Source organism: Phalacrocorax aristotelis, unplaced genomic scaffold (genome assembly GCF_949628215.1).
Source record: "Phalacrocorax aristotelis unplaced genomic scaffold, bGulAri2.1 scaffold_339, whole genome shotgun sequence".
NCBI lineage: Eukaryota > Metazoa > Chordata > Aves > Suliformes > Phalacrocoracidae > Phalacrocorax > Phalacrocorax aristotelis.
The window spans coordinates 1,512-29,448 of record NW_027441262.1 but is presented as its reverse complement, the minus strand read 5'-3'; the positions used below and the strand labels follow the sequence as shown (position 1 = coordinate 29,448).

The window sequence follows — 27,937 nt, the reverse complement described above, 5'->3', positions numbered from 1 at the left end:
TGGGTTTGATAAACCGTATTTAGAAAGAAAGAGCCCCCCCCCCCCCCCCCCCGACAGCCGGGCGGAGGCTGGTGGCGGTGCCCCACGGCAGTGGGGGTTGGAGGAGGCGGGATTAGCACCGGAGGAGGCGGGAGGGAAAAAAAAGCGGTTGGAGGGGTCCCCATTTTCCCCGCTGGGTCCTGATGAGCCCCCCCCGCCCCCCCAAAATAGTGAAGGGGGCCGACCCCTCCCCCCGCCGCTGCCAGTGGAGATGCCGGGGATTGAACCCGGGACCTCATACATGCGAAGCATGCGCTCTACCGCTGAGCTACATCCCCGGCGCGGGCCCCTGCCCGCCGGCGCCCTTAGCACCGCCTCCAGGCCACGAAACCCCCGCCCCCGAGCCCCAAACCCCGCCCCCCGGAGCCCCAAACCCCGCCCCGCGGAGCCCCCAACCCCGCCCCGCGGAGCCCCCAACCCCGCCCCACGGAGCCCCCAAACCCCGCCCCGCGGAGCCCAAACCCCGCCCCCCGGAGCCCCCAAACCCCGCCCCGCGGAGCCCCAAACCCCGACCCCGCGGAGCCCCCAAACCCCGCCCCCCGGAGCCCCAAACCCAATCCCCGGGAGCCCCCAAACCCCGCCCCGCGGAGCCCCCAACCCCGCCCCCCGGAGCCCCCAAACCCCGCCCCCCAGAGCCCCCAAACCCCGCCCCGCGGAGCCCCCAAACCCCGCCCCCGGAGCCCCCAACCCCGCCCCCCGGAGCCCCCAAACCCCGCCCCCCGGAGCCCCCAACCCCGCCCCCCGGAGCCCCCAAACCCCGCCCCGCGGAGCCCCCAACCCCGCCCCCCGGAGCCCCCAAACCCCGCCCCCCGGAGCCCCCAACCCGCCCCCCGGAGCCCCCAAACCCCGCCCCGCGGAGCCCCAAACCCCGTCCCCCGGAGCCCCCAAACCCCGCCCCCCGGAGCCCCAAACCCCGCCCCCCGGAGCCCCCAAACCCCGCCCCCCAGAGCCCCCAAACCCCGCCCCGCGGAGCCCCCAAACCCAATCCCCGGGAGCCCCCAAACCCCGCCCCCCGGAGCCCCAAATCCCGCCCCACGGAGCCCCAAACCCCGACCCCGCGGAGCCCCCAAACCCCGCCCCCGCGGAGCCCCCTAACACCACCCCCCCGAGCCCCAAACCCCGCCCCACAGAGACCCAAACCCCATCCCGGGAGCCCCCAAACCCCGTCCCCGGGAGCCCCCAAACCCCGCCCCCGGAGCCCCAAACCCCATCCCCGTTGCGCCCAGGCCCCGCCCCCGAAGCCCCCAAACCCCGCCCCCCCGGGAGCCCCAAACCCCATCCCCGGAGCCCCAAAACCCCGCCCCCCGGAGCCCCCAAACCCCGCCCCCCCGGGAGCCCCAAACCCCGTCCCCGAGAACCCCCAAACCCCGCCCCCCGGAGCCCCCAAACCCCATCCCCGGGAGCCCCAAACCCCGTCCCTGGAACCCCAAACCCGTCCCCGAGAGCCCCCAAACCCCGCCCCCCGGGAGCCCCAACCCCGCCCCCCGAGAGCCCCCAAACCCCGCCCCCCGGGAGCCCCAACCCCGCCCCCCGAGAGCCCCAAACCCCGCCCCCCGGGAGCCCCCAACCCCGCCCCCGTTGCGCCCAGGCCCCGCCCCGCCGAGCCCCGGGCCGAGGGCGCCCCGTAGCGGCGCGGCGGCGGCCCCCGCCCGGCGGACGAGGTGGCCGAGTGGTTAAGGCGATGGACTGCTAATCCATTGTGCTCTGCACGCGTGGGTTCGAATCCCATCCTCGTCGGCTCACTCAGATTTTGCTCAAAACCTCCCCTTTTTGTCCTTCCCCACGAGACCCCCCCCCTTTTACCTTTCTTAAATTCCCCCCCCCCAATTTTTTAGGACAACCCCCCCCTTTCCCCAATGAATTTTTAAGCCCCCCCCCCGCAGGTCTGCGGAAAGAGGTGATCCTGCTCCCGGCGATTCACACCCCCCCCCCCCCCAAATTCTTGCAGATCCCCCCCCCCCAATCCCCCCCCTCATTGTCTTGCAGATGCAGGACCCCCCCCCCCAGTGCCCTTTTGCACCCCCTCCCCTTTTTTCTTTTAGCCACATTTGCACCTCGCGGTGGGGGGAGGGGGGCGGAAGCACGGTCCTATTTCCCACCCCGTGGTTCCCCCTTTTCTCTTTGGGGTGCAGGAATCGGCCCCCCCCCCCCAATTCCCTCCCTCCCCTCCCCCCCCGAGGGGGTGCAGCCGGGAGGGGCGGCGGGGGGGGGGTTCCGGTACCGCGGGTCTCTGTGGCGCAATCGGTTAGCGCGTTCGGCTGTTAACCGAAAGGTTGGTGGTTCGAGCCCACCCAGGGACGCCGGCGGCACGTGGTTAACCCACGCGGGTTTCTTTTCTTTTTTTTTTTTTTTAATTCGGGTGGGAGCGGAAAGTTGCGGCGCGATCGTTTTATGTGTTTCAGGTGGAAACTGGGACTGGAAAAAGGGGTGAAAGACAGTGCGGGGGGAGGGAAAAAGGAAAAACCAGTGGGAAAATGTTGAGTTGCATTGGCCGGGAATCGAACCCGGGCCTCCCGCGTGGCAGGCGAGAATTCTACCACTGAACCACCAATGCTGCTTCTGCAAGGATTCCGGGAGACCCGAAAGTAAGGTGAGTAACCCCAAAACAGCTCCACAGAATCGCAGTATTCTAGAATCATTCAGGTTGGAAAAGAGCTCTAAGATCATCGACTCCAACCCCCAACCCAACCCCAACCCAACCCCCCCCAGGCCTCCTAAACCACGTCCCAAGCCCCACGTCTACCCGTCAGCTGCCCCCCCGCAGGGCTGGGGACTCCCCCACCGCTCCGGCAGCCCGTTCCAACCCCGACCGCTCTTGGGTAAAGACATTTTCCCTCAAACCCAACCTAAACCTGCCCTGGCGCAGCTCGAGGCCGTTTCCCCTCGTCCCACCGCTTGTTCCTGGGAGACGAGACCGACCCCCCCCTCACTCCAGCCCCTCTCAGGGGGCTGCAGAGAGCGAGAAGGGCTCCCCACAGCCCCCTCTTCTCCAGGCTAAACCCCCCCAGCTCCCCCAGCCGCCCCCAGCACACGGCTAAAATAAACGCATAAAATCCTCGTCCCCGCGCGAGGTGACCCGATATCCCGAAGAAAATGGAATTTTTAATTTTTTCCCCTAATCAGGCTGCGGCGCTAATTAAAATGAACAGCGATTTTTGAGGCGGAAAAGGCGCTTTTCCTTGTTTCCCGCCCTCAGCGATTTGAATTTTGTGCGCTCGGCGCTGATTGGCCGCAAGGCAGCCGGGTGGGCGGGGCCGAGCGGGGTTTGCGCTACATCCGAGCGGCGCGATCTGATTGGTTCAACTCATTCCGCCGAGCGCCCAATCAGATCCTGCGCCCTGGAGCCGGTTCATTTGCATGCGGCGGAGGGTGGGGGGGTGTTCCTCCGCGCGGCGGCTCAGCCAATGGGAGAGCGCGGGTTTGCAATCCCTCATTTGCATAACGGCGCTATAAAAGCGGCGCCGCCCGAGCCGGCCCCTTCACTCCGTTACGGGGCTTGTGCGGTGGCTTCGGGGAGCGATCGACCGCGGCCATGCCTGAACCGGCCAAATCGGCGCCTGCGCCTAAAAAAGGCTCGAAAAAAGCTGTGACAAAGACCCAGAAAAAGGGTGATAAGAAGCGGCGGCGCAGCCGCAAGGAGAGTTACTCCATCTACGTGTACAAGGTGCTGAAGCAAGTGCACCCCGACACCGGCATCTCCTCCAAGGCCATGGGCATCATGAATTCCTTCGTCAACGACATCTTCGAGCGCATCGCGGGGGAGGCTTCGCGCCTGGCTCACTACAACAAGCGCTCCACCATCACCTCGCGGGAGATCCAGACGGCCGTGAGGCTCCTGCTGCCCGGCGAGCTGGCCAAGCACGCCGTCTCCGAGGGTACCAAGGCTGTCACCAAATACACCAGCTCCAAATAAAGCTGCCCGTTTAGGCTCGGCTTAACGCAACGGCTCTTTTCAGAGCCACCCATATCGTTACGAGAGAGCTGACACCGCTGCTGAAACCCGCCCCCCTCTTTTTCTGCTCTTTCTGAGGATCGGAACGGTTTGTAGATGGCGGGAGGTGTGGGGGAACTGTCTGTAAAACACTTTTTTTTCTGCTTTTTGACGGAAAAAGGCGGCTTTTGAGCCGCGGTTGGGATTTTCCCCGCGGGCGCGGTTATCGCCGCTGCTTTCCCCTTTAAACCCTTGCTTGGCGCTGATTGGTCCGTCTGAACGCGGACGTCACCGCGGGGGCGGGGCGGACCGGTGTGGCGTGGAGGGTTTCTCTCCGGTCCGCCGAGAGCCTATATAAATCCCTCGAGGGGGCGGGGCCGCCTATTTCGGGCGCGGAGTGGGAAGCGGTGGGTGGTGCGGGGCCGAGCGCGGCGGGGGGTGGTGCCGCCCCCCCCCCCCCCCAACTCTCCGAGCGACGGTGTCTGACCCCGGGCGTGGGTGTCGCACACCCCGATGACGCGTGCGTGGGTTCAGCGGGGCCGCCTTGCGCGCGGGCTTTTGCCGTTCCGGAGTGTTTGGAGAATCGTCGGCTCTTCTTATTTTTTTAAGTTTCTGGGGCTTTTCTGAACCGCTAAAAACATAAAAAAAGCTCGGTTTGATGGAAGTGAAAAACCTTGTTACTGCCTGCTCGACCCCACCAGTGCGGGGTTGCGGGGGGAAGCCGCCCCCACCGTCTTTCCCTATAACGGAGAACGACAGGGTCGCGTTCACGGGGCGGATCCAAACGGCGCGCGGCCATTGGCTGAGCCAATGCATTAGCGGGGCCAATCACTGTGCGGGGAGGAGGCCTCTCCGCAAGGGGCTGCCCCGCACGCTCTCAGCCAATACGTGACCGCGGCTCGGATCCTTCATTTGCATAACATCCAGCTCCGCTTCTCGGCAGCGCCGGGGCCGACGCGGCCGCGGCAGGGGGTCGCGTTTGCCGCCCCTTCGCCGCTTCCACAGCGGTTTGTTTTAAATAGGTGCTGCCCTGCTTCGTTTGGGGCCGTTTTAATGAGTTTCGGGGTGCTGGCGCTTTAAGCCCGGGTAATTAATAATTTATTAGCGCTCAACCCGCGCCTCCAGCCCTTTTCCTGAAGCGGTGGGTGGCTCTGAAAAGAGCCTTTGGGTTTAAAAAGCAAAGGAAAAAAAAACACCTAAAAACACCTCAAAGCACCGAACCAGCCCCAAGGCGGCGACTCCGCTGCCTCACTTGCCCTTGGCCTTGTGGCTCTCGCTCTTCTTGGGCAGCAGCACGGCCTGGATGTTGGGCAAGACGCCGCCCTGCGCGATCGTGACGCCGCCCAGCAGCTTGTTGAGCTCCTCGTCGTTGCGAACCGCCAACTGCAGGTGCCGCGGGATAATTCGCGTCTTCTTATTGTCCCTGGCCGCGTTCCCGGCCAGCTCCAGGATCTCCGCCGTCAAATATTCCATAACCGCGGCTAAATAAACGGGGGCTCCGGCTCCGACCCGCTCCGCGTAATTCCCCTTCCTCAGCAAGCGGTGAACCCGGCCTACGGGGAACTGTAAGCCGGCCCGAGATGAGCGCGACTTAGCTTTAGCCCGGGCTTTACCCCCCTGCTTCCCTCGGCCCGACATCTCCGCGCCGTACCCTCAGCCCCCGCCGCCTACCCTGCCTTTTATACCCTGCCCGGGATCCAAACGGCGCCTTGGGATTGGCTAGCGCGCCTCCGGCAGCGGGCCAATGGAACGGCGCCAGCTCCTGGCCAATAGGAGGCGGTCGTTTGGAGCCGCCTCATTTCCATGCGAGGCTCGTTCAAGCTGTAGCTGCGCCTTCGGTTTCTATAAAGCGATTTTAAAATTTATTATGCCTGAAAGCGCCGTTTTAATGATCTATTAACGGCTGCGCGCGAGTCCGCCGCGTGTCTGCGGCCAAGCTCTTCCCCCTAAATAACAATATCAACCCATTAATATAATTTAATTTGAAACAATGCACGAAAAGGACGCTCGGAGACGTGACAGTTTATGCTGCGCCGGGCACGAGGTGGAATATTTCCACAAATCGAGGACACCCACGTGTTCGTTTTTCACATTTTATAGACGAAATTTAAGGCACCACGCCGGTTTAATCCGTAATCATTGACTGAGCATCCCCTTCTCCCATTGGTCTGTATCTTTTCCCCTTAATTGTAAAGGTACAGTGTGATTTTAATTCGCTGCCCGTGCTCAAGAGGAGTGAGGGGGGGGGTCAGTCCTTCTGTCCCTCTGTTGACTCGGGGGTCTCAATCTCCCCCCGCCACAATTCACAGGATCCCAGCCTGGCGGGGGCTGGCAGGGACCCCTGGAGCTCACCTCGTCCCACCCATTGTGTGAGCAGGCACCCCCAGAGCAGGGGCACAGGGCCGCGTCCAGGCGGGGGGTGAATGTCCCCAGGGAAGGGACCCCACAGCCTCTCTGGGCAGCCTGTGCCACTTCTCCGTCACCCACGTAGTAAATAGTATTTTTCTCATATTTAAGTGGAACTTCCCGTGTTCCAGCTTGTGCCCGTGGCCCCTTGGCCTGGCGTTGGGCACCACTGAAAAGAGCCCGGCCCCATCCCCCTGACACCAGCCCTTCAGATATTTATAGGCACTGATGAGACCCCCCTCAGCCTTCCCTTCCCCAGGCTGAACAAGCCCAGGTCTCTCAGTCTTTCCTCACAACGGAGATGCTCCAGCCCCTGATCCCCTTGGCAGCTCTGCGCTGGCCTTGCTCCAGCAGCTCCCTGCCCTTCCTGAACTGGGGGGTCCAGACCTGGCCGCAGCCCCCCAGATGTGCCCTCACCGGGGCAGAGCAGAGGGGGAGGAGAACCCCCCTTGCCCTGCTGGCCACACTCCCTTCAATGCCCCCCAGGGCACCGCTGGCCCCCTTGGCCCCAAGGGCCCGGTGCTGGCTCGGGGTCACCTCGCTGCCCCCCAGCACCCCCAGGGCCTTCCCAGCAGGTCCCCCCCAGCCTGTGCTGGTGCGGGGGGCTGTTCCCCCCCGGGGGCAGGACCTGGCACTGGCTCTGGCTGAATCCCACGAGGCTCCCCTGGGCCCAGCTCTCCCGCCTGGCCAGGGCTCGCTGGGTGGCAGCGCGGCCCTTGGGTGCCTCAGCCGCCCCTCCCGGCTCGGTACCGTCAGGAAACTGGCTGAGGTGACACTCGATCCCATCATCCAGGTCACCGATGACTCTGTTGAACCCCCTGGCCCCAGCGCAGACCCCTGGGGACCTCCCCTAGTGACAGGCTCCATCCGCACCCTGCCCCGCTGGTCACCACCCTCTGAGCTCTGCTGTTGAGCCCGTTCTCAGCCCACCTCACTGTCCTCTCATCCCACCCACGCTTCCTTAGCTTGCCGACGAGGATGCTGTGGGAGACGGGCCGAATGCCTTACTGCAGTCAAGACAGACAACCATTCCCTTCCCCCCAGTTCCGGCCATTCACCAATTGTCCAGTTTTTCAGCGCCTTCTAGGCCAAATTGTTCCCTTTTCCTTTCCGTGCAGCCGGCGCTGGAACGAAGCAATGCCGGCTTTCTGAAACTCCAAAACCGAGCCTTGGAGAGTTCTTTAAACCGGCTTTTACGGCATCAATCGCAGGACGTTTCCGCTGCCGGTCCTTGAAGTTCATAGAATCATTGAATCATAGCGTCGTTAAGGTCGGGCAAGACCTCCAGGATCATCGTGTTGGCCGAAAAGCGGCTCCGTCACCCGGCGCGCAACGAGCCAATGGTCGCACGCTCAGGGGAGACGTTGCTGATTTATTTCAGGGTTGCCCAAGGCTGGGCGCTCGGTGGTTTTCCACAAATCAAGCGCCCCGATGCCGGTTACCTCATTATAGTTGTACAATAAATCCTTACATCTTCTACCTAATTCATGCTGATCAACGTAAGTTATACAATGGCACCGAGTCATTCTTCTTGGCTCCGCTTCGGGTTCCTCCGCGCGTGCTTTCCTCTCCTCAGGGGTCTTTGGTGGCCTTGATGGCTGAGGCTTCGTAACCCCTGGTACACAGGAACACCTTAACACTGTTTCCTCTTAGCAGCCACCGCTCGTTTTCCTTCTAAAAAGAAACGCTTGTCATTAATTAAACGAGTGAGCTGACGGCCGAGAGGTCCCGTCCCCAGTCTTAGACTGAGTATTAACGATGTTTAATAGAAAAGGAAAGTCTAGATTCTGGTGAACTACACAAATACGGCGCTCTTTGTATCCAAGGGGGGGGTTGGTCTCTTACAATCAAGCCCAACCGCCAACATAACAGCCCCAACCGCCTACCCAATGCTGTCAACGGCCAACGCAAGACCACCAACTGCCAACCCAACGCCACCAACCACCAACCCAACGCCAACATCCGCCAACCAAACGCCAACATCCGCCAACCCAACACCATCAACCGCCAACCCAACGCCACCAACCGCCACCCCAATGCACCAACCACCAACCCAACGCCAACATCCGCCAACCCAACGCCACCAACCACCAACCCAACGCCACCAACCCCCAACCCAACACCATCAACCGCCAACCCAACACCACCAACCCCCAACACAACGTCCCCGCCCCCAACCCAACGCCACCAACCACCAACCCAACGCCACCAACCCCCAACCCAACGCCACCAACCCCCAACCCAACGCCACCAACCCCCAACCCAACTCCACCAACCACCAACCCAACGCCACCAACCACCAACCCAACGCCACCAACCACCAACCCAACGCCACCCAATGCCCCAACCCAACGCCACCAACCACCAACCCAACGCCACCAACCACCAACCCAATGCCACCAACCACCAACCCAACACCGCCAACCCCCAACCCAACGCCACCAACTCCCAACCCAACGCCACCAACCACCAACCCAACGCCACCAACCACCAACCCAACGCCACCAACCCCCAACCCAACTCCACCAACCACCAACCCAACGCCACCAACCACCAACCCAACGCCACCAACCACCAACCCAACTCCACCAACCCCCAACCCAACGCCACCAACCCAACGCCACCAACCACCAACCCAACGCCACCAACTCCCAACCCAACTCCACCAACCCCCAACCCAACTCCACCAACCACCAACCCAACGCCACCAACCCCCAACCCAACTCCACCAACTCCCAACCCAACGCCACCAACTCCCAACCCAACGCCACCAACCCCCAACCCAACGCCACCAACTCCCAACCCAACGCCACCAACCCCCAAACCCCAACGCCACCAACCCGCAACCCAACTCCACCAACCACCAACCCAACACCGCCAACCCAACGCCACCAACCACCAACCCAACGCCACCAACCCCCAACCCAACGCCACCAACCACCAACCCAACGCCACCAACCCCCAACCCAACTCCACCAACTCCCAACCCAACGCCACCAACCCCCAACCCAACGCCACCAACCCCCAACCCAACTCCACCAACCACCAACCCAACACCGCCAACCCCCAACCCAACGCCACCAACCACCAACCCAACGCCACCAACCACCAACCCAACGCCACCAACCCCCAACCCAACTCCACCAAGCACCAACCCAACGCCACCAACCCCCAACCCAACGCCACCAACCCGCAACCCAACGCCACCAACCACCAACCCAACACCGCCAACCCAACGCCACCAACCACCAACCCAACGCCACCAACCCCCAACCCAACGCCACCAACCACCAACCCAACGCCACCAACCACCAACCCAACTCCACCAACTCCCAACCCAACGCCACCAACCACCAACCCAACGCCACCAACCACCAACCCAACTCCACCAACTCCCAACCCAACGCCACCAACCACCAACCCAACGCCACCAACCACCAACCCAACTCCACCAACCCCCAACCCAACTCCACCAACCACCAACCCAACACCGCCAACCCCCAACCCAACGCCACCAACTCCCAACCCAACGCCACCAACTCCCAACCCAACGCCACCAACCACCAACCCAACTCCACCAGCCACCAACCCAACGCCACCAACCACCAACCCAACTCCACCAACCCCCAACCCAACTCCACCAACCCCCAACCCAACTCCACCAACCCCCAACCCAACTCCACCAACCCCCAACCCAACGCCACCAACCCCCAACCCAACTCCACCAACCCCCAACCCAACGCCACCAACCCCCAACCCAACTCCACCAACCCCCAACCCAACGCCACCAACCCCCAACCCAACGCCACCAACCCCCAACCCAACTCCACCAACCACCAACCCAACGCCACCAACCCCCAACCCAACTCCACCAACCACCAACCCAACGCCACCAACCACCAACCCAACGCCACCAACCCCCAACCCAACTCCACCAACCACCAACCCAACTCCACCAACCCCCAACCCAACGCCACCAACCCGCAACCCAACGCCACCAACCACCAACCCAACACCGCCAACCATCAACCCAACGCCACCAACCCACAACCCAACTCCACCAACCCACAACCCAACACCGCCAACCCAACGCCACCAACCCCCAACCCAACGCCACCAACTCCCAACCCAACTAAACCAACCACCAACCCAACGCCACCAACCACCAACCCAACGCCACCAACTCCCAACCCAACGCCACCAACCCCCAACCCAACTCCACCAACTCCCAACCCAACGCCACCAACCATCAACCCAACGCCACCAACCCCCAACCCAACTCCACCAAGCACCAACCCAACACCTCCAAAACAACGCCACAAACCACCAACCCAACGCCACCAACCCCCAACCCAACTCCACCAACCCCCAACCCAACGCCACCAACCCCCAACCCAACTCCACCAACCACCAACCCAACACCGCCAACCCAACGCCACCAACCCCCAACCCAACGCCACCAACTCCCAACCCAACGCCACCAACTCCCAACCCAACTCCACCAACTCCCAACCCAACTCCACCAACCCCCAACCCAACGCCACCAACCCCCAACCCAACTCCACCAACTCCCAACCCAACGCCACCAACCCGCAACCCAACTCCACCAACCACCAACCCAACGCCACCAACCCCCAACCCAACGCCACCAACTCCCAACCCAACGCCACCAACCCGCAACCCAACTCCACCAACCCCCAACCCAACGCCACCAACCACCAACCCAACACTGCTAACCCAATGCCACCAACCCCCAACCCAATGCCACCAGCCCCCAACCCAACGCCACCAACCCCCAACCCAACTCCACCAACCACCAACCCAACGCCACCAACCACCAACCCAACGCCACCAACCACCAACCCAACGCCACCAACCCAACACCACCAACCACCAACCCAACGCCACCAACCCACAACCCAACTCCACCAACCCACAACTCAACACCGCCAACCCAACGCCACCAACCCCCAACCCAACTCCACCAACCCCCAACCCAACTCCACCAACCACCAACCCAACGCCACCAACCATCAACCCAACGCCACCAACCCCCAACCCAACGCCACCAACCACCAACCCAACACCGCCAACCCAACGCCACCAACCACCAACCCAACGCCACCAACCCCCAACCCAACTCCACCAACTCCCAACCCAACGCCACCAACCCCCAACCCAACGCCACCAACCATCAACCCAACACCACCAACCACCAACCCAACTCCACCAACCACCAACCCAATGCCACCAACCACCAACCCAACGCCACCAACCCAACACCACCAACCACCAACCCAACACTGCTAACCCAATGCCACCAACCCCCAACCCAATGCCACCAGCCCCCAACCCAACACCCCAACCACCAACTCAACACCACCAACTGCCAACCCAATGCCCCCAAACCCCAACCCAACCCCCCCCAGGCCTCCTAAACCACGTCCCCAAGCCCCACGTCTACCCGTCAGCTGCCCCCCCGCAGGGCTGGGGACTCCCCCACCGCTCCGGGCGGCCCGTTCCAACCCCGACCGCTCTTGGGTAAAGACATTTTCCCTCAAACCCAACCTAAACCTGCCCTGGCGCAGCTCGAGGCCGTTTCCCCTCGTCCCACCGCTTGTTCCTGGGGGACGAGACCGACCCCCCCCTCACTCCAACCCCCTTCCAGGCCACCTGGGAAGAGCCAGACCCTTCGCCGTCCCCCTCCCACGGGGCGGATTTTCCAAGGGGACACTGACGTGAAGCCGGTGGGACCAGGCGTGGATCCTGGTAACGGGGTTTTGGGGAGGCTCAGATGGCTTTTGGGGCGCGACTCACCCTGACCTTCATGGATTCATTTCTTGGGTGGGAAGGAGGGAGGGGAGGAGGTTTTATTTGGGGGTCTCCATGCTCGGACCTCAAAACCAGCCCCCTAATTTGTGCCGCGGCTCTTCCCGAGGGATGGAAGAAGCTCTTGCGTCATCGTGGAGGCACCAGGAGATACCTGAGCTTTCCAAGCGTATGTTGGGGTGTGTGTGGGGGGTGGGGCGTCTCTCCTGCCCACCCCCCCCCGAATTCCCCAGGGATCTCTCCTTTGGGATGGGGGAAGGACCCTGCCAAGGCCACAAAGAACGGCCATGACCGTCGCCGGAGAGTTTATCTCGGAGAACTTTGAATTTATTTCCTGTTCCAGTATATGAGGCAACGCTCCCCCTCGGCAGAAAATAAAGATTTAAAATTAAAATTCGACTTAATTTAAAATTAATCTCCCCATGGGGCTTTTTTTTTTGTGTGTGTGTCCTTCCCCCTCAATAAAAATGGCTCCAGGGTACCCAAAAAAGTGATTTTTTTCCCCTCAAATCTGTCATGATAGCAACAGAAACACCCACTGCCTGGTTGAGGACTTTGGATATCAGGAGCTACTGACACGTAAAGATCATCAAGGCCAAGGCGGCCTTTGCCCGGGCGTTACCAGGATGTTGGATTATTTTCCACTCCGGAACCTTCCGCTTTCCACCAGAGGATCGTAGAAGATCCTGGTAGGAAGGAACCAGTAAGGACCACCAGGTCCAGCTCTCCAAGAGGAACCGGGAGCTGCAGAGATAACAAAAAAGATGAGTGAACAAATGGTGTGTCAGTCCATGGAGCGGAGCGTGGACATTGAGATCACCAACAAAACCCATGATGTCACCTTGCACAGCCCCAGGTAACGCTGGGAGGGGGGGGTCTGGGGGGCAAAAGGGACCCCAGGATCCAGGAGGAAGGTCCAAGTTAGACCATCTCACCATGGTGGGACCATCTCCCTGTGGTGGGACCATCTCCCTGTGGTGGGACCACCTCCCCGTGGTGGGACCACCTCCCTGTGGTGGGACCATCTCCCCGTGGTGGGACCACCTCCCTGTGGTGGGACCATCTCCCTGTGGTGGGACCACCTCCCCGTGGTGGGACCATCTCCCCATGAGTGGGACCATCTCCCCGTGGTGGGACCATCTCCCCGTGATGGGACCACCTCCCTGTGGTGGGACCATCTCCCTATGAGTGGGACCATCTCCCTGTGGTGGGACCATCTCCCCCTGGTGGAACCATCTCCCCATGAGTGGGACCACCTCCCTATGAGTGGGACCATCTCCCCGTGGTGGGAACATCTTCCCGTGGTGGGACCATCTCCCCATGGTGGGACCACCTCCCCGTGGTGGAAACATCTCCCCGTGGTGGGACCACCTCCCTGTGGTGGGACCATCTCCCCATGAGTGGGAGCATCTCCCCGTGGTGGGGCCATCTCCCCATGGTGGGACCATCTCCCCGTGGTGGGACCATCTCCCTGTGGTGGGACCATCTCCCTGTGGTGGGACTATCTCCCTGTGGTGGAACCATCTCCCCGTGGTGGGACCATCTCCCCGTGGTGGGACCATCTCCCCGTGGTGGGACCATCTCCCCGTGGTGGGAACATCTCCCTGTGGTGGGACCATCTCCCTATGAGTGGGACCATCTCCCCGTAGTGGGACCATCTCCCCGTGGTGGAACCATCTCCCCGTGGTGGAACCATCTCCCCGTGGTGGGACCATCTCCCCGTGGTGGGACCATCTCCCTGTAGTGGGACCATCTCCCCGTGGTGGGACCATCTCCCTGTGGTGGGACCATCCCATTGTGGTGGGACCATCTACCCCTGGTGGAACCATCTCCCCATGGTGGAACCATCTCCCTGTGGTGGGACCATCCCATTTTGGTGGGACCATCTCCCCGTGGTGGAACCATCTCCCCCTGGTGGAACCACCTCCCTGTGGTGGAACCACCTCCCCGTGGTGGGACCATCTCCCCGTGGTGGGACCATCTCCCTGTGGTGGGACCATCTCCCCGTGGTGGAACCACCTCCCCACGGTGGGTCTATCTCCCCCTGGTGGGACCATCTCCCCATGGTGGAACCATCTCCCCATGGTGGAACCATCTCCCCGTGGTGGGACCATCTCCCCGTGGTGGGACCATCTCCCCATGGTGGAACCATCTCCCCGTGGTGGGACCATCTCCCCATGGTGGGACCATCTCCCCGTGGTGGGACCATATCCCCGTGGTGGGACCGTCTCCCCGTGGTGGAACCATCTCCCCCTGGTGGTTCCATCTCCCTGTGGTGGGACCATCTCCCTGTGGTGGAACCATCTCTCCATGGTGGGACCATCTCCCCATGGTGGGACCATCTCCCTGTGGTGGGACCATCTCCCTGTGGTGGAACCATCTCTCCATGGTGGGACCATCTCCCCATGGTGGGACCATCTCCCCGTGGTGGGACCATCTCCCCGTGGTGGGAACATCTCCCCGTGGTGGGACCATCTCCCCGTGGTGGGACCATCTCCCTGTGGTGGAACCATCTCCCTGTGGTGGAACCATCTCCCCGTGGTGGAACCATCTCCCCATGGTGGAAACATCTCCCCATGGTGGGACCATCTCCCTGTGGTGGAACCATCTCCCTGTGGTGAGACTATCTCCCCATGGTGGGACCATCTCCCCGTGGTGGGACCATCTCCCTGTGGTGGAACCACTTCCCTGTGGTGGGACCATCTCCTCGTGGTGGGATCATCTCCCTGTGGTGGGACCATCTCCCCGTAGTGGGACCGTCTCCCCATGGTGGGACCATCTCCCCGTGGTGGGACCATCTCCCTGTGGTGGGACCACCTCCCCGTGGTGGGACCATCTCCTCGTGGTGGGACCATCTCCCCATCGTGGGACCATCTCCCCGTGGTGGGACCACCTCCCCGTGGTGGAACCACCTACCCGTGGTGGAACCATCTCCCCATGGTGGAACCATCTCCCTGTGGTGGGAACATCTCCCTGTGGTGGGAACATCTCCCCGTGATGGGACCATCTCCTTGTGCTGGGACCATCTCCCCATCGTGGGACCATCTCCCCGTGGTGGAACCATCTCACCATGGTGGGGCCACCTCCCCGTGGTGGAACCACCTACCCGTGGTGGAACCATCTCCCCATGGTGGAACCATCTCCCCATGGTGGAACCATCTCCCTGTGGTGGGACCATCTCCCCATGGTGGAACCATCTCCCCGTGGTGGGACCACCTCCCCGTGGTGGGACCACCTCCCCCTGGTGGGACCATCTCCCTCATAAGCCCTCATGGTCCCCATCGCCCCCCACCCCCTCCCACCTCTGTTCTCCTTCCAGGAGCTACTGCTTCAGCGGCCACAGCTCCAAGCCGCCGTGCCCCAGGATCCCACCGGTTGCCACGGAGAGTTGCCAGTTCACCAACTCCATGCTCCAATTCCGGGGGAGCGTGGGGCTCCTGGTGTACGAGGCGGACACCTTCACCTTGGCCATCCTCTTCTCCAACCCCTTCGACTACAACATTTTCTACATGGAGCTTGCCGTGGAGATCTCCATGGACAAAGTCCACCTCGGCAACTTGGAGACCATCTACAAGAGGATGTACAACAATCAACCCACCAGCACCGGCAACGAAACCATGCTCCACCGAGTCAAGCTGGGCGCGCACCAGGAGCCCGTCATGGTCTCCGCCGGCCACGTGAAGGTCACGGCCGCCATGTCCAACACTGCCAAGTCCATCATCAGGGTCGTCGTGGAGAATCGAGAGGGTTCCACCGCCTAAATCCGGGTCCACCATGGGCCGGCGTCAAGGGATGGACGTACCTTCTCCGTGTTGATGTACCCACCAGGCAGAACCTTCTGCCCTCAATAAATAGTTGGGCAAAGCCAACCCCGCGCGTGTTGTCCTAAGATGGGAGAGGAAGGAGCACCAGTAGGGTGGAAGATGCTTCTTTTTGCTCCCCCCCCCCCCCCTTCTTTAGCAGCTTGGAGGACGCCCCGTTGAGGGGTGAGGAAGAGGAACGTGGTCTGAAGGTCCCGTGGAGACGGTTGGGCGGGTTGCGCCGCGCGTGGGGCTTGGGGGGCTTGCGCGGCTCCGGTTCCTGGTGGAAACCTGCTCTCCTGAAGGAGACCTCTGGGGGTTTGAAGCCCAGCTTGGGTTTGGTTTTGCCCTTCCTCCAGCGGGAGGGCCCGGTGCGGGGCACCGACACCGTCCCGTTGGCCAACCTCTTCTCCAGCCCCTCGGACAACTGCGTTTTCACCACGGCGCTCGGGTCCCCACCATCTAGGTGGGCTCAGAAGATGGAACCCAGCCCATGCCTGGCAGCTGGGGCCACCAAGGTTGGGGGGGGGTCTCCGAGGTTGGGGGCCCCCAGGAGTGCTTCAGGGGTCTTCAAGGTTGGGGTTCCAAGGGTTGGGGTCTTCAAGGTTGGGGGTCATCAAGGTTGGGGGCCCCAGGAGTGCTTCAGGGGTCTTCAAGGTTGGGGTTCCAAGGGGTGGGGTCTTCAAGGTTGGGGGTCATCAAGGTTGGGGGCCCCAGGAGTGCTTCGGGGGTCTTCAAGGTTGGGGTTCCAAGGGTTGGGGTCTTCAAGGTTGGGGGTCATCAAGGTTGGGGGTCCTCAGGAGTGCTTCAGGGGGTCTTCAAGGTTGAGGGTCATCAAGGTTGGCGGTCCTCAGGAGTGCTTGAGGGGGTCTCCAAGGTTGGGGTTCCAAGGGGTGGAGTCTTCAAGGTTGGGGGTCTCCACGGTTGGGGGTCTCCAAGGTTGAGGTTCCCCAGGAGTGCCTGAGGGGGTCTCCAAGGTTGGGGTTCCAAGGGTTGGGGTCTTCAAGGTTGGGGGTCATCAAGGCTGGGGGTCCCCAGGAGTGCTTCAAGGTTGAGGTCTTCAAGGTTGGGGGTCATCAAGGTTGGGGGCCCCAGGAGTGCTTCAGGGGGTCTTCAAGGTTGGGGTTCCAAGGGTTGGGGTCTTCAAGGTTGGGGGTCATCAAGGTTGGGGGCCCCAGGAGTGCTTCGGGGGTCTTCAAGGTTGGGGTTCCAAGGGTTGGGGTCTTCAAGGTTGGGGGTCATCAAGGTTGGGGGTCCCCAGGAATGCTTCAAGGGGTTCCCCATGGTCAGGGATCCCCAACTTTTGGATCCTCATAGTGGGGGGTCTCCCAAGTTTGGGCGGGGGTGTTCAAGTTTGGGGTCCACAAGAGTGCTTCAAGGGGTTCCCAAGGTTGGGGTTCAAAGGGTTGGGGTCTTCAAGGTTTGGGGGGGGTCTTCAATGTTGGGGTCCCCAGGGTTGAGGTCCCCAAGGTTTGGGGGTCTTCAAGGCTGGGGGTTCTTAAGTTTGGGGGTCCCCAAAGGTTGGGGGTCTCCAAGAGTGTTTCAGAGGGTCTGTAAGCCTGGGGTCCCTAAGGTTGGGGGTCCCCAAGGTTGGGGTTATCATGGGTTGGGGGGGTCTCTCGAGGTTGGGGGTGGTCTCCAAGTTTGGGGATCTCCAGGAGTGTTCCAGGGGTTCCAAGGTTGAGGTCCCCCATTTTGGGGGTCCCTAAGGTCAGTGGTCCCCAAAGCTTAGTTCCCAAGGTCGGGGGTCTTCAAGATTGGGGCCCCTCAAGGTTGGGGGTCCCCAGGAGTGTTTTGGTAGGTCTCAAAGTCGGGGTCCCCAAGGTCAGGGGTCCTCAAGTTTGGGCTTTCCAAGATCTGGGGGTCCTCAAGGTTGGGGGTCCCCAAGGTTTGGTTCTCCAAGAACTGGGGGATTCCAAGATCTGGGGGTACCCAAGGTTGGGGGTCCTCAAGATCTGGGGGTCCCCAAGGTTGGGTTCTCCAAGGTTGGGTTCTTCAAGAACTAGGGGTCCCCAAGATCTGGGGGTTCTTAAGGTTGGGGGGTCCTCAAGGTTGGGGGGGTCCCCAAGATCTGGGGGTTCTCAAGGTTGGGGGGGGTCCTCAAGGTTGGGGGGGTCCCCAAGATCTGGGGGTTCTTAAGGTTGGGGGGGTCCTCAAGGTTGGGGGGGTCCCCAAGATCTGGGGGTTCTCAAGGTTGGGGGGTCCTCAAGGTTGGGGGGTCCCACGATATGGGGGTTCTCAAGGTTGGGGGGTCCTCAAGGTTGGGGGGGTCCCCAAGATCTGGGGGTTCTCAAGGTTGGGGGGGTCCTCAAGGTTGGGGGGGTCCCCAAGATCTGGGGGTTCTCAAGGTTGGGGGGTCCTCAAGGCTGGGGGGTCCTCAAGGTTGGGGGGGTCTCCACGATCTGGGGGTCCCCAAGGCTGGGGGGGGTCCACAAGATCTGGGGGTCCTCAAGGTTGGGGGGGTCCCAAGATCTGGGGGTCCCCAAGGTTGGGGGGGTCCTCAAGATCTGGGGTTCTCAAGGTTGGGGGGGTCCACAAGGTTGGGGGGGGTCCTCAAGGTTGGGGGGCTCCCCAAGATCTGGGGGTTCTCAAGTTGGGGGGTCCTCAAGGTTGGGGGGGTCCCCACGATATGGGGGTTCTCAAGGTTGGGGGTCCTCAAGGTTGGGGGGGTCTCCACGATCTGGGGGTCCCCAAGGCTGGGGGGGTCCTCAAGGTTGGGGGGGTCCTCAAGGTTGGGGGGGGTCCCAAGATCTGGGGGTTCTTAAGGTTGGGGGGGTTCTCATGGTTGGGGGGTCCTCAAGATCTGGGGGTCCTCAAGGTTGGGGGGGTCCTCAAGGTTGGGGGGGTCCCCAAGATCTGGGGGTTCTCAAGGTTGGGGGGGTCCTCAAGGTTGGGGGGGTCCCCAAGATCTGGGGGTTCTCAAGGTTGGGGGGTCCTCAAGGTTGGAGGGATCCCACGATATGGGGGTTCTCAAGGTTGGGGGGTCCTCAAGGTTGAGGGGGTCCTCAAGGTTGGGGGGGTCTCCACGATCTGGGGGTCCCCAAGGCTGGGGGGGTCCTCAAGGTTGGGGGGGTCCACAAGATCTGGGGGTCCTCAAGGTTGGGGGGGTCCTCAAGGTTGGGGGGGTCCCCAAGGTTAGGTCTTCAAGATCTGGGAGGGGGTCCTCAAGGTCAGGGGTCCCAGGAGTGTTTCAGAGGGTCCCCAAGGTTGGAGATCCCCAGGTTTGGGGTGCTGCCCCCCAAGAAAGCCCAGAGACGCCGTCCAGAGGTGTCGGGGTGCCTTTATTGCCCCCCAAAACCCGCCGGGGCGCCGCAGAAGGCGGGGCCCAGCCCGGCCACGGTGCAGTCGGCCGTGGCCATGGGGCAGCGGCCGCAGCGGCAGCCGAGGGCCACGGGGACGGCGACGCCGGGGTCGATCCCGGGGGGGCAGCCCCCAAAACCCACCGCTCGTAGCGCACCCCGAAATAGGTACAGGCTGCTTGAGACGGGGTGCCCAGGGGGCTGCGGTACACCGGCTCCTGGGGGGTGGGGATGGGGGGTCAGGTGACCCCGGGACACCCCCCCGCACCCCAATAAACCCCCACACCCCAATAACCCTCCCGCACCCCAATAACCCCCCACACCCCAATAACCCTCCCACACCCCAATAACCCCCCGCACCCCAAGAACCCCCGAGCACCCCAATAACCCCCTGCACCCCAATAACCCCCCACACCCCAAGAACCCTCCCGCACCCCAATAACCCTCCGCACCCCAATAACCCCCCGCACCCCAATAACCCTCCCGCACCCCAATAACCCCCACACCCCAATAACCCTCCCGCACCCCAATAACCCCCACACCCCAATAACCCTCCCACACCCCAAGAACCCTCCCGCACCCCAATAACCTCCCGCACCCCAATAACCCCCCGCACCCCAATAACCCTCCGCACCCCAATAACCCCCCACACCCCAATAACCCCCCGCACCCCAATAACCCCCCACACCCCAAGAACCCTCCCGCACCCAATAACCCTCCGCACCCCAATAACCCCCCGCACCCCAATAACCCTCCGCACCCCAATAACCCCCCGCACCCCAATAACCCTCCCACACCCCAATAACCCCCGCACCCCAATAACCCCCCACACCCCAAGAACCCCCCGCACCCCAATAACCCTCCCACACCCCAATAACCCTCCCGCACCCCAATAACCCTCCCACACCCCAATAACCCTCCCGCACCCCAATAACCCTCCCACACCCCAATAACCCCCCGCACCCCAATAACCCCCCACACCCCAATAACCCCCCGCACCCCAATAACCCTCCCACACCCCAATAACCCCCCGCACCCCAATAACCCTCCCGCACCCCAATAACCCCCCACACCCCAATAACCCTCCCACACCCCAATAACCTCCCACACCCCAATAACCCCCCGCACCCCAATAACCCCCCCGCACCCCAATAACCCTCCCACACCCCAATAACCCCCCGCACCCCAATAACCCTCCCACACCCCAATAACCCTCCCGCACCCCAATAACCCCCCACACCCCAATAACCCCCCGCACCCCAATAAACCCTCCATGGCCCCCCACATCCCCGTCCCCAAAGTCCCCCCAGCCCCCCCAGTCCCCTCACGCCCCCCCCCAGTCCCCCAAGTCCCCACAACCTTCCTTAGCCCCATGTCCCCCCAACCCCCATCCCCCAGAGCCCCCCAAGTCCCCCACACCTCCCCGTCCCCCCAGAGCCCCCCCATGCCCCCCCATGGCCCCCCATCCTTCCTTATCTCTGTGTCCTCCCAAACCCCCAACATCCCCCCGTCCCCCCAAGTCCTCCTGCAGCCCCCCAAGTCCTCCCTCAGCCCCCCAAGTCCCCCCATGACCTCCAGCCCCCCGAGCCCCCCAAGTCCCCACATCCTTCCTTGTCCCCACGACCCCCAAACCCCCACACCCCCCCACATCCCCCCATGTCCCCACACCCCCCACATCTCCCGTCCCCCCAAGTCCTCCCACAGCCCCCCAAGTCTCCCCACAACCCCTACAACCCCCAGCCCCCCCAAATCCCCCCACATCCCCACATTCTTCCTTATCCCCACGACCCCCAAATCCCCCACATCCCCACACACACCCCCACATCCCCCGTCCCCCCAAGTCCTCCCGCAGCCCTCCCAAGTCTCCCACAACCTCCAGCCCCCTGAGCCCCCCAAGTCCCCCCACAACCCCCAGCCCCCCCAGAACCCCCCAAATCACCCAGCGTCCCCACATCCTTCCTTATCCCCACGACCCCAAACCCCCCACATCCCCCCATGTCCCCACCTTCCCCCACACCCCCCACATCCTCCCACATCCCCCCGAGCTCCCCAAGTCCCCCCATGTCCCCACATCCTTCCTTATCCCCACGACCCCCAAACCCCCCATAATCCCCCATATCCCCCCATGTCCCCAGATCCCCCCAGACCCCCAGACCCCCTACCCGGGTGCGGCAGTACCCCCCACAAGCCGTGGTGGTCACGGCCAGGCACTGGGGACACTCGTCCTTCTCCACGGCCACCGTCACGTTAATGGGCGACACGGGGGGCGGCCCGGCCCCCCCCCAGCCGTGGGGCTCCCCACAACCATGGGGCCCCCCACAACCATGGGGCTCCCACGGCCATGTGGTCCCCCGCCGCTATGGGACTCCCCAAGGCCATGGGGGTCCCCATCAGTGTCACCAGCACCAAGACCTTGGGGGAGGGAATGTGGGGCAGCTCAGGAGGGGCTGCCCCATTGCGGGGTGGGGGTGGGGTGGTTCTCATGGCCCTCCCCCCTCCTGCCCCACAGCTGCCCCATGGAGTGGGGGGGGTCCCCATGGCCTCCTCCTGCCCCATGGCGGTGGGGTGGGGAGTGTCCCCATGACTCCTCCTGCCCCACAGCTGCCCCATAGAGTGGGGGGGGTCCCCATGGCCTCCTCCTGCCCCATGGCGGTGGGGTGGGGAGTGTCCCCATGACTCCTCCTGCCCCACAGCTGTCCCATGGCCCCATAAATCCCCCACGACCGTGTGGGTCCCCCCCTGCCCCACAGCTGCCCCACAGCTGCCCCATGGAGAGGGGGAAGGTCCCCATGCCCCCCACCCCACAGCTGCCCCATGGAGAGGGGAAGGTCCCCATGCCCCCCATCCCATAGCTGCCCCACAGTGGGGGTCCCCAAGGCCTCCTTCTGCCCCACAGCTGCCCCACAGCTGCCCCATGGAGAGGGGAATGTCCCCATGCCCCCCCCCCCCCATAGCTGCCCCACAGTGGGGTTCCCCAAGGCCTCCTCCTGTCCCACAGCTGCCCCACAGCAGGGGTGTCCCCATGGCCCCCACCCTGCCCCACAGCTGCCCCATGGAGAGGGGAAGGTCCCCATGCCCCCCCACCCCATAGCTGCCCCACAGTGGGGGGTCCCCAAGGCCTCCTCCTGTCCCACAGCTGCCCCACAGCAGGGGTGTCCCCATGGCCCCCACCCTGCCCACTTCCCAGCCCCACATCGCCCCTCGCTCGCTCACCTGTGCCCCCCCCATGCTGCCGTGGGGCCGCCACCTCTTGTCTGGGGGGGGTGGGGGGTCCCCTTTATCCCCCACCCCCACCCCCGGCTGCCCCCCACCCCAAGGCTGCCTGGGGGAGGGGGACAAGGCCACAAAGGCGGGGACACCCCCCCCCCCCATATCCTTCACGCCCCCCGCGTGTCCCTGGGTCCCCCCGTGGGTGGGGGAGGGGTCAGGGTGCTCCCCACCCAGGCGCCCGGGTATCCCATAACCCCTGCGGCAGCGCATGACACCCCCCCCCCCGCCCTATTTATAGCCCTTTGGGGGGGGGGGGTGTCTAATTTCTTCCCCTCCCCCCCCCCCACGCATTGCACTTGGGGGGCTGACCCCTAAGTGTGGGGCGAATAGATTTTATTGAGGGGGGGTTGGGGAGCCAGGGGAGGGGGTGGGCGGCAAAGCGGACCCAGGCGTTTCCCCCCCCCCCCCAAAAACAAATAAAAATAAAAGGCTGTATTTATAGCAGGGGTGGGGGAGGGGCGGGGTGGGGGAGGGGCGGGGGGCAGCTGGGGCCGTCGCTCAGAGCCGCCGCCGCCGCCATGGCCCGATCCTGGCTCGTGGGGTTGTTCCTGGGGTTGTTGTTGGTCCGGGGCCCCCCCGGGGGGGAAGGGGGGACCCCCGGGGGTCGCCGTGACGACGAAGAGCGTCCCCATCACCGTGGCGATGAAGGGCGTCCCCGTTGCCATGGCGACGAAGGGCATCCCCGTCACCATGGCGACGGGGGAGGGGGACCCCGGGTTGGTTGTGGCGGAGGGGAGGGCGATCAGGGCGGCGACGGTCGCCATGGCGACGAGGAAGAGCATCATCATCATCATCATCATCATCATGACGATGGGGATCCCCACGGCCATCGCCATGGTAACGGGGAACCCCCTCACCATCATCTTCATCACCTTGACGATGGCCGTGGCGACGAGGAAGCCCACCGCCATCATCATCATCATCATCATCGTCACCACGACCCCGCCGGCCATCGCCACGGCGACGAGGAAGGCCCCGCCAACGAGGAGGAGGAAGGTCACCGGCCCCGTGGCCGTGATGACGATGGTGATGATGAAGGTCACCGGCCCCATCGCCGTGACGACGGCGAAGGTCACGCTGAGGACCCCCGCCATCGCCACGGCGACGAAGGCCGTCGCCATGGCGACCACCCCCACGGCCTTGGTGACCCCCCCAGCTCCGAAGAGGAGGATGAGGATGATGAGGAGGAGGAGGAGGAGGAAGAGGATGGTGACGAGAATAGCTCTGAGGAGGATGAAGGTGGGTGGGCTGGGGTGGGGGGGACCCAGACATCCGGGTCGGGGGGACCCCTCTGTTTGGGGTGACCCCCCCCCCCATTGCAGGGAGCGAGGAGGAGGAGGAGGAGGAAGAGGATGAGGCCGAAGGGCGATACCAGCCTGGCTCCATCTGCCGCTACTGCACCTTCTGCAAGGTACCTGGGGGGAGGGGGCACAGGGGAGGGGGCGACACCCCCGTGGGGACACCCCGAACCCCACCCGGGGGCCCCCCTGGGGTAGGGGACCCCCTGGGGACCCCCCCGACCCCTCTTGGGGACATCCTCGACCCCTTTTGGGGAGGGGGGGCACCCTTTGGGGACCCCCCCGTTGGGTCTCCCAAACCCCCTGGGGACGGGGACCCCCCTGGGCCCCCCCGGGGACAGGGACAACCCTTTGGGGACCCCCCTCACTACCCCCTTGGGGACCCCCCTGGGGAGAGGGATCCCCTGGGACCCCCTGGGGACCCCACTTGGGGACAGGGACCCCTTGGGGACCCCTTGGGGACCCTCCTTGAGGACAGGGAGCTCTTGGGGACCCCCTTGGGACCCACCCTTGGGGACAGAGACCCCTTGGGGACCCCTTGGGACCCCTTTGGGGACAGCGTCACCCTGGGGACACCCTGGGCACCCCCCCCTTGGGGACAGGGACCCCCCCTTGGGGACAGGGACCCCTTTTGGGGCACCTTTAGGGACAGGGACCCCCCGGGGACCCCCTTGGGACCCCCCCTTGGGGACAGGGACCCCTTTTGGGGCACCTTTAGGGACAGGGACCCCCCGGGGACCCCCTGGGGACCCCACTTGGGGACAGGGACCCGCCCTTGGGGACAGGGACCCCCGGGGGACCCCCTTGGGGACAGGGTCACCCCTGGGGGGGGGGAGGGGACCCCCCGCGCCCCCCCGACCCCCCCATTTCCAGCACTGCCAGGTCTGCGCCCGCTGTCCCTGCGCCGAGGGTGACACCGGTGACCACTGTCCCCACTGCCAGGTACCCCCCCCCGTGACCCCCCCGTGACCCCCCCATGACCCCGTGACCCCGTGACCCCCCGTGACCCCTGTGACCCCGTGACCTTTGTGACCCCCCCCCCCCCAGGGGTGCCAGTTCTGCTACCTGTGTCCCTGCTGTGTGACACGGCCTGCCAGCCCGGTGAGACCCCCACGGCCCCCCAATCCCCCCGAGACCCCCACGGCCCCCCCAAATCCCCCGAGACCCCCACGGCCCCCCCAATCCCCCGAGAGCCCCACGGTCCCCCAATCCCCCCGAGAGCCCCCTGGACACCCCCAAACCTCTGAGACCCCCACGGCCCCCCCAAATCCCCCCGAGACCCCCCACGGCCCCCCCCAATCCCCGAGAGCCCCCTGGACACCCCCAAACCTCTGAGACCCCCACGGCACCCCCAAATCCCCCGAGACCCCCCACGGCCCCCCCAATCCCCCGAGAGCCCCACGGCCCCCCCAAATCCCCCCGAGACCCCCACGGCCCCCCCCAAATCCCCCGAGAGCCCCTGGACACCCCCAAACCTCTGAGACCCCCACGGCACCCCCAAATCCCCCCGAGACCCCCACGGCCCCCCCCAAATCCCCCGAGAGCCCCCTGGACACCCCAAACCTCTGAGACCCCCACGGCCCCCCAAATACCCCCGAGACCCCCACGGCCCCCCCCAATTCCCCGAGAGCCCCTGGACACCCCAATCCTCTGAGACCCCCACGGCCCCCCCCCAATCCCCCCGAGACCCCCCACGGCCCCCCCAATCCCCCGAGAGCCCCTGGACACCCCCAAACCTCTGAGACCCCACGGCCCCCCCAATCCCCCGAGACCCCCCACGGCCCCCCCCAATCCCCCGAGAGCTCCCTGGACACCCCAAACCTCTGAGACCCCCACGGCCCCCCCAATCCCCCCGAGACCCCCCACGGCCCCCCCAATCCCCCCGAGACACCCACGGCCCCCCCCCAATCCCCCCGAGACCCCCCACGGCTCCCCCCAATTCCCCGAGAGCCCCCTGGACCCCCAAACCTCTGAGACCCCACGGCCCCCCCAAATCCCCCCGAGACCCCCACGGCCCCCCCAATCCCCCCGAGAGCCCCCTGGACACCCCCAAACCTCTGAGACCCCCACGGCCCCCCCAAATCCCCCCGAGACCCCCCACGGCCCCCCCAATCCCCCGAGAGCCCCCTGGACACCCCCAAACCTCTGAGACACCCACGGCCCCCCCCCAAATCCCCCGAGACCCCCACGGCCCCCCCCAATCCTCCGAGAGCCCCCTGGACACCCCCAAACCTCTGAGACCCCCACGCCCCCCCCCAATCCCCCCGAGACCCCCACGGCCCCCCCCAATCCCCCGAGAGCCCCCTGGACACCCCCAAACCTCTGAGACCCCCACGGCCCCCCCAATCCCCCCGAGACCCCCACGGCCCCCCCAATCGCCCGAGAGCCCCACGGCCCCCCCAATCCCCCCGAGAGCCCCCTGGACACCCCCAAACCTCTGAGATCCCCACGGCCCCCCCAAATCCCCCGAGAGCCCCTGGACACCCCCAAACCTTTGAGACCCCACGGCCCCCCCAATCCCCCCGAGACCCCCCACGGCCCCCCCCAATTCCCCGAGAGCCCCCTGGACACCCCAATCCTCTGAGACCCCACGGCCCCCCCAATCCCCCCGAGACCCCCCACGGCCCCCCCCAATCCCCCGAGAGCTCCCTGGACACCCCCAAACCTCTGAGACCCCCACGGCCCCCCCAATCCCCCCGAGACACCCACGGCCCCCCCAAATCCCCCGAGACCCCCACGGCCCCCCCAATCCCCCCGAGAGCCCCTGGACACCCCCAAACCTCTGAGACCCCCACGGCCCCCCCAATCCCCCCGAGACCCCCACGGCCCCCCCCAAATCCCCCCGAGAGCCCCCTGGACACCCCCAAACCTCTGAGACCCCCACGGCCCCCCAAATCCCCCCGAGACCCCCACGGCCCCCCCCAAATCCCCCCGAGAGCCCCCTGGACACCCCCAAACCTCTGAGACCCCCACGGCACCCCCAAATCCCCCCGAGACCCCCACGGCCCCCCCAATCCCCCCGAGAGCCCCCTGGACACCCCCAAACCTCTGAGACCCCCACGGCCCCCCCCCAAATCCCCCGAGACCCCCACGGCCCCCCCCAAATCCCCCCGAGAGCCCCCTGGACACCCCCAAACCTCTGAGACCCCCACGCCCCCCCCCAATCCTCCCGAGACCCCCCACGGCCCCCCCCAATCCCCCGAGAGCCCCCTGGACACCCCCAAACCTCTGAGACCCCCACGGCCCCCCAAATCCCCCCGAGACCCCCACGGCCCCCCCAATCCCCCGAGACCACCCATGGCCCCCCAAATCGCCCGAGACCCCCCAAATCCCCCTGAGACCCCCCAAATCCCCCCAAATCCTCCGAGACCCTCCTGTGACCCCCTAAATACCCCTGACACCCACCACAGCCCCCCCCAAATCCCCTGAGACCCCCCTGTGACCCCCCAAATCCCCCAGAGACCCCCAGCCCCCCACCGATCACCCCCAGCCCCTTGGGGGGGGTCTAGGACCCCCCCAGACCCCCCCCCTTTCCTTTCAGGGAGCCTCGTGGATGAGCTCTCGGGGGCTTTGCTCCAGTAAGTGCCCCCCAAACTTGGGGGGGGGGCAACACCCCCCATATCACCCTGACCCCCCCCAATTGTTTATGTGGGGGTGGGCGATCCCCCCCCCCCAATTTAACCCGTTCCCCCCCCCAGGTCGCTCGCGAGCTTCTTTGAGGCACCAGAGGCCTGAGTGGATTTTGGGGGGGGGGCATGGGGGGGCCCCCCTTTGCTGCGCACCCCCACCTCCCCCCCCCCCAACCTTGTGCCCCCCCGAGGGGGGGGGGCTGGAAATAAAAGGCCTGAAATGCTTGTGGTGGTATTTGGGGGGGGGCTACAGGGATTTGGGGGGGCTGTGGGGTTAATTGGGGGGGTCCGGGGGGGGGTTACAGGGATTTGGGGGGGCTGTGGGGTTAATTGGGGGGGTCCGGGGGGGGTTACAGGGATCTGGGGGGGCTGTGGGGTTAATTGGGGGGGTCCGGGGGGGGTTACAGGGATTTGGGGGGGCTGTGGGGTTAATTGG

The 27,937-nt window shown here is 64.5% G+C and overlaps 4 protein-coding genes and 4 non-coding genes across 8 annotated transcripts; 4 read left to right on the top strand and 4 right to left on the bottom strand.

Annotated features, from left to right (window-relative positions):
* Window positions 1-245: 245 nt before the first annotated feature.
* On the bottom strand, window positions 246-317 carry TRNAA-CGC (transfer RNA alanine (anticodon CGC)). The gene has a single exon. It is a non-coding gene; the product is annotated as a tRNA-Ala (tRNA).
* Window positions 318-1,694: 1,377 nt separating this feature from the next.
* On the top strand, window positions 1,695-1,776 carry TRNAS-GCU (transfer RNA serine (anticodon GCU)). Its single transcript has one exon. It is a non-coding gene; the product is annotated as a tRNA-Ser (tRNA).
* Window positions 1,777-2,265: 489 nt separating this feature from the next.
* TRNAN-GUU (transfer RNA asparagine (anticodon GUU)) lies at window positions 2,266-2,339 on the top strand. The gene has a single exon. It is a non-coding gene; the product is annotated as a tRNA-Asn (tRNA).
* A 183-nt stretch (window positions 2,340-2,522) lies between these two features.
* Window positions 2,523-2,593, bottom strand: TRNAG-GCC (transfer RNA glycine (anticodon GCC)). The gene has a single exon. It is a non-coding gene; the product is annotated as a tRNA-Gly (tRNA).
* A 928-nt stretch (window positions 2,594-3,521) lies between these two features.
* Window positions 3,522-3,977, top strand: LOC142051211 (histone H2B 5-like). The gene has a single exon (XM_075080394.1). The coding sequence runs from the start codon at window positions 3,572-3,574 to the stop codon at window positions 3,950-3,952; it is 381 nt and encodes a 126-aa protein (XP_074936495.1). The 5' UTR covers window positions 3,522-3,571; the 3' UTR covers window positions 3,953-3,977.
* A 1,074-nt stretch (window positions 3,978-5,051) lies between these two features.
* LOC142051210 (histone H2A type 2-C-like) lies at window positions 5,052-5,619 on the bottom strand. The gene has a single exon (XM_075080393.1). The coding sequence runs from the start codon at window positions 5,606-5,608 to the stop codon at window positions 5,219-5,221; it is 390 nt and encodes a 129-aa protein (XP_074936494.1). The 5' UTR covers window positions 5,609-5,619; the 3' UTR covers window positions 5,052-5,218.
* Window positions 5,620-19,265: 13,646 nt separating this feature from the next.
* On the bottom strand, window positions 19,266-22,713 carry LOC142051212 (lutropin subunit beta-like). Its single transcript, XM_075080395.1, is given in 6 exon segments — window positions 19,266-19,441; window positions 19,444-19,522; window positions 21,467-21,555; window positions 21,558-21,635; window positions 21,638-21,716; window positions 22,518-22,713. Coding segments are annotated over 6 exon segments (639 nt in total). The 5' UTR covers window positions 22,677-22,713; the 3' UTR covers window positions 19,266-19,286.
* A 369-nt stretch (window positions 22,714-23,082) lies between these two features.
* On the top strand, window positions 23,083-27,726 carry LOC142051209 (uncharacterized). The gene is made up of 6 exons (XM_075080392.1): window positions 23,083-23,813; window positions 23,897-23,985; window positions 24,746-24,814; window positions 24,920-24,973; window positions 27,414-27,450; window positions 27,571-27,726. The coding sequence occupies exons 1-4, from the start codon at window positions 23,217-23,219 to the stop codon at window positions 24,954-24,956; spliced, it is 792 nt and encodes a 263-aa protein (XP_074936493.1). The 5' UTR covers window positions 23,083-23,216; the 3' UTR covers window positions 24,957-24,973; window positions 27,414-27,450; window positions 27,571-27,726.
* Window positions 27,727-27,937: the final 211 nt, after the last annotated feature.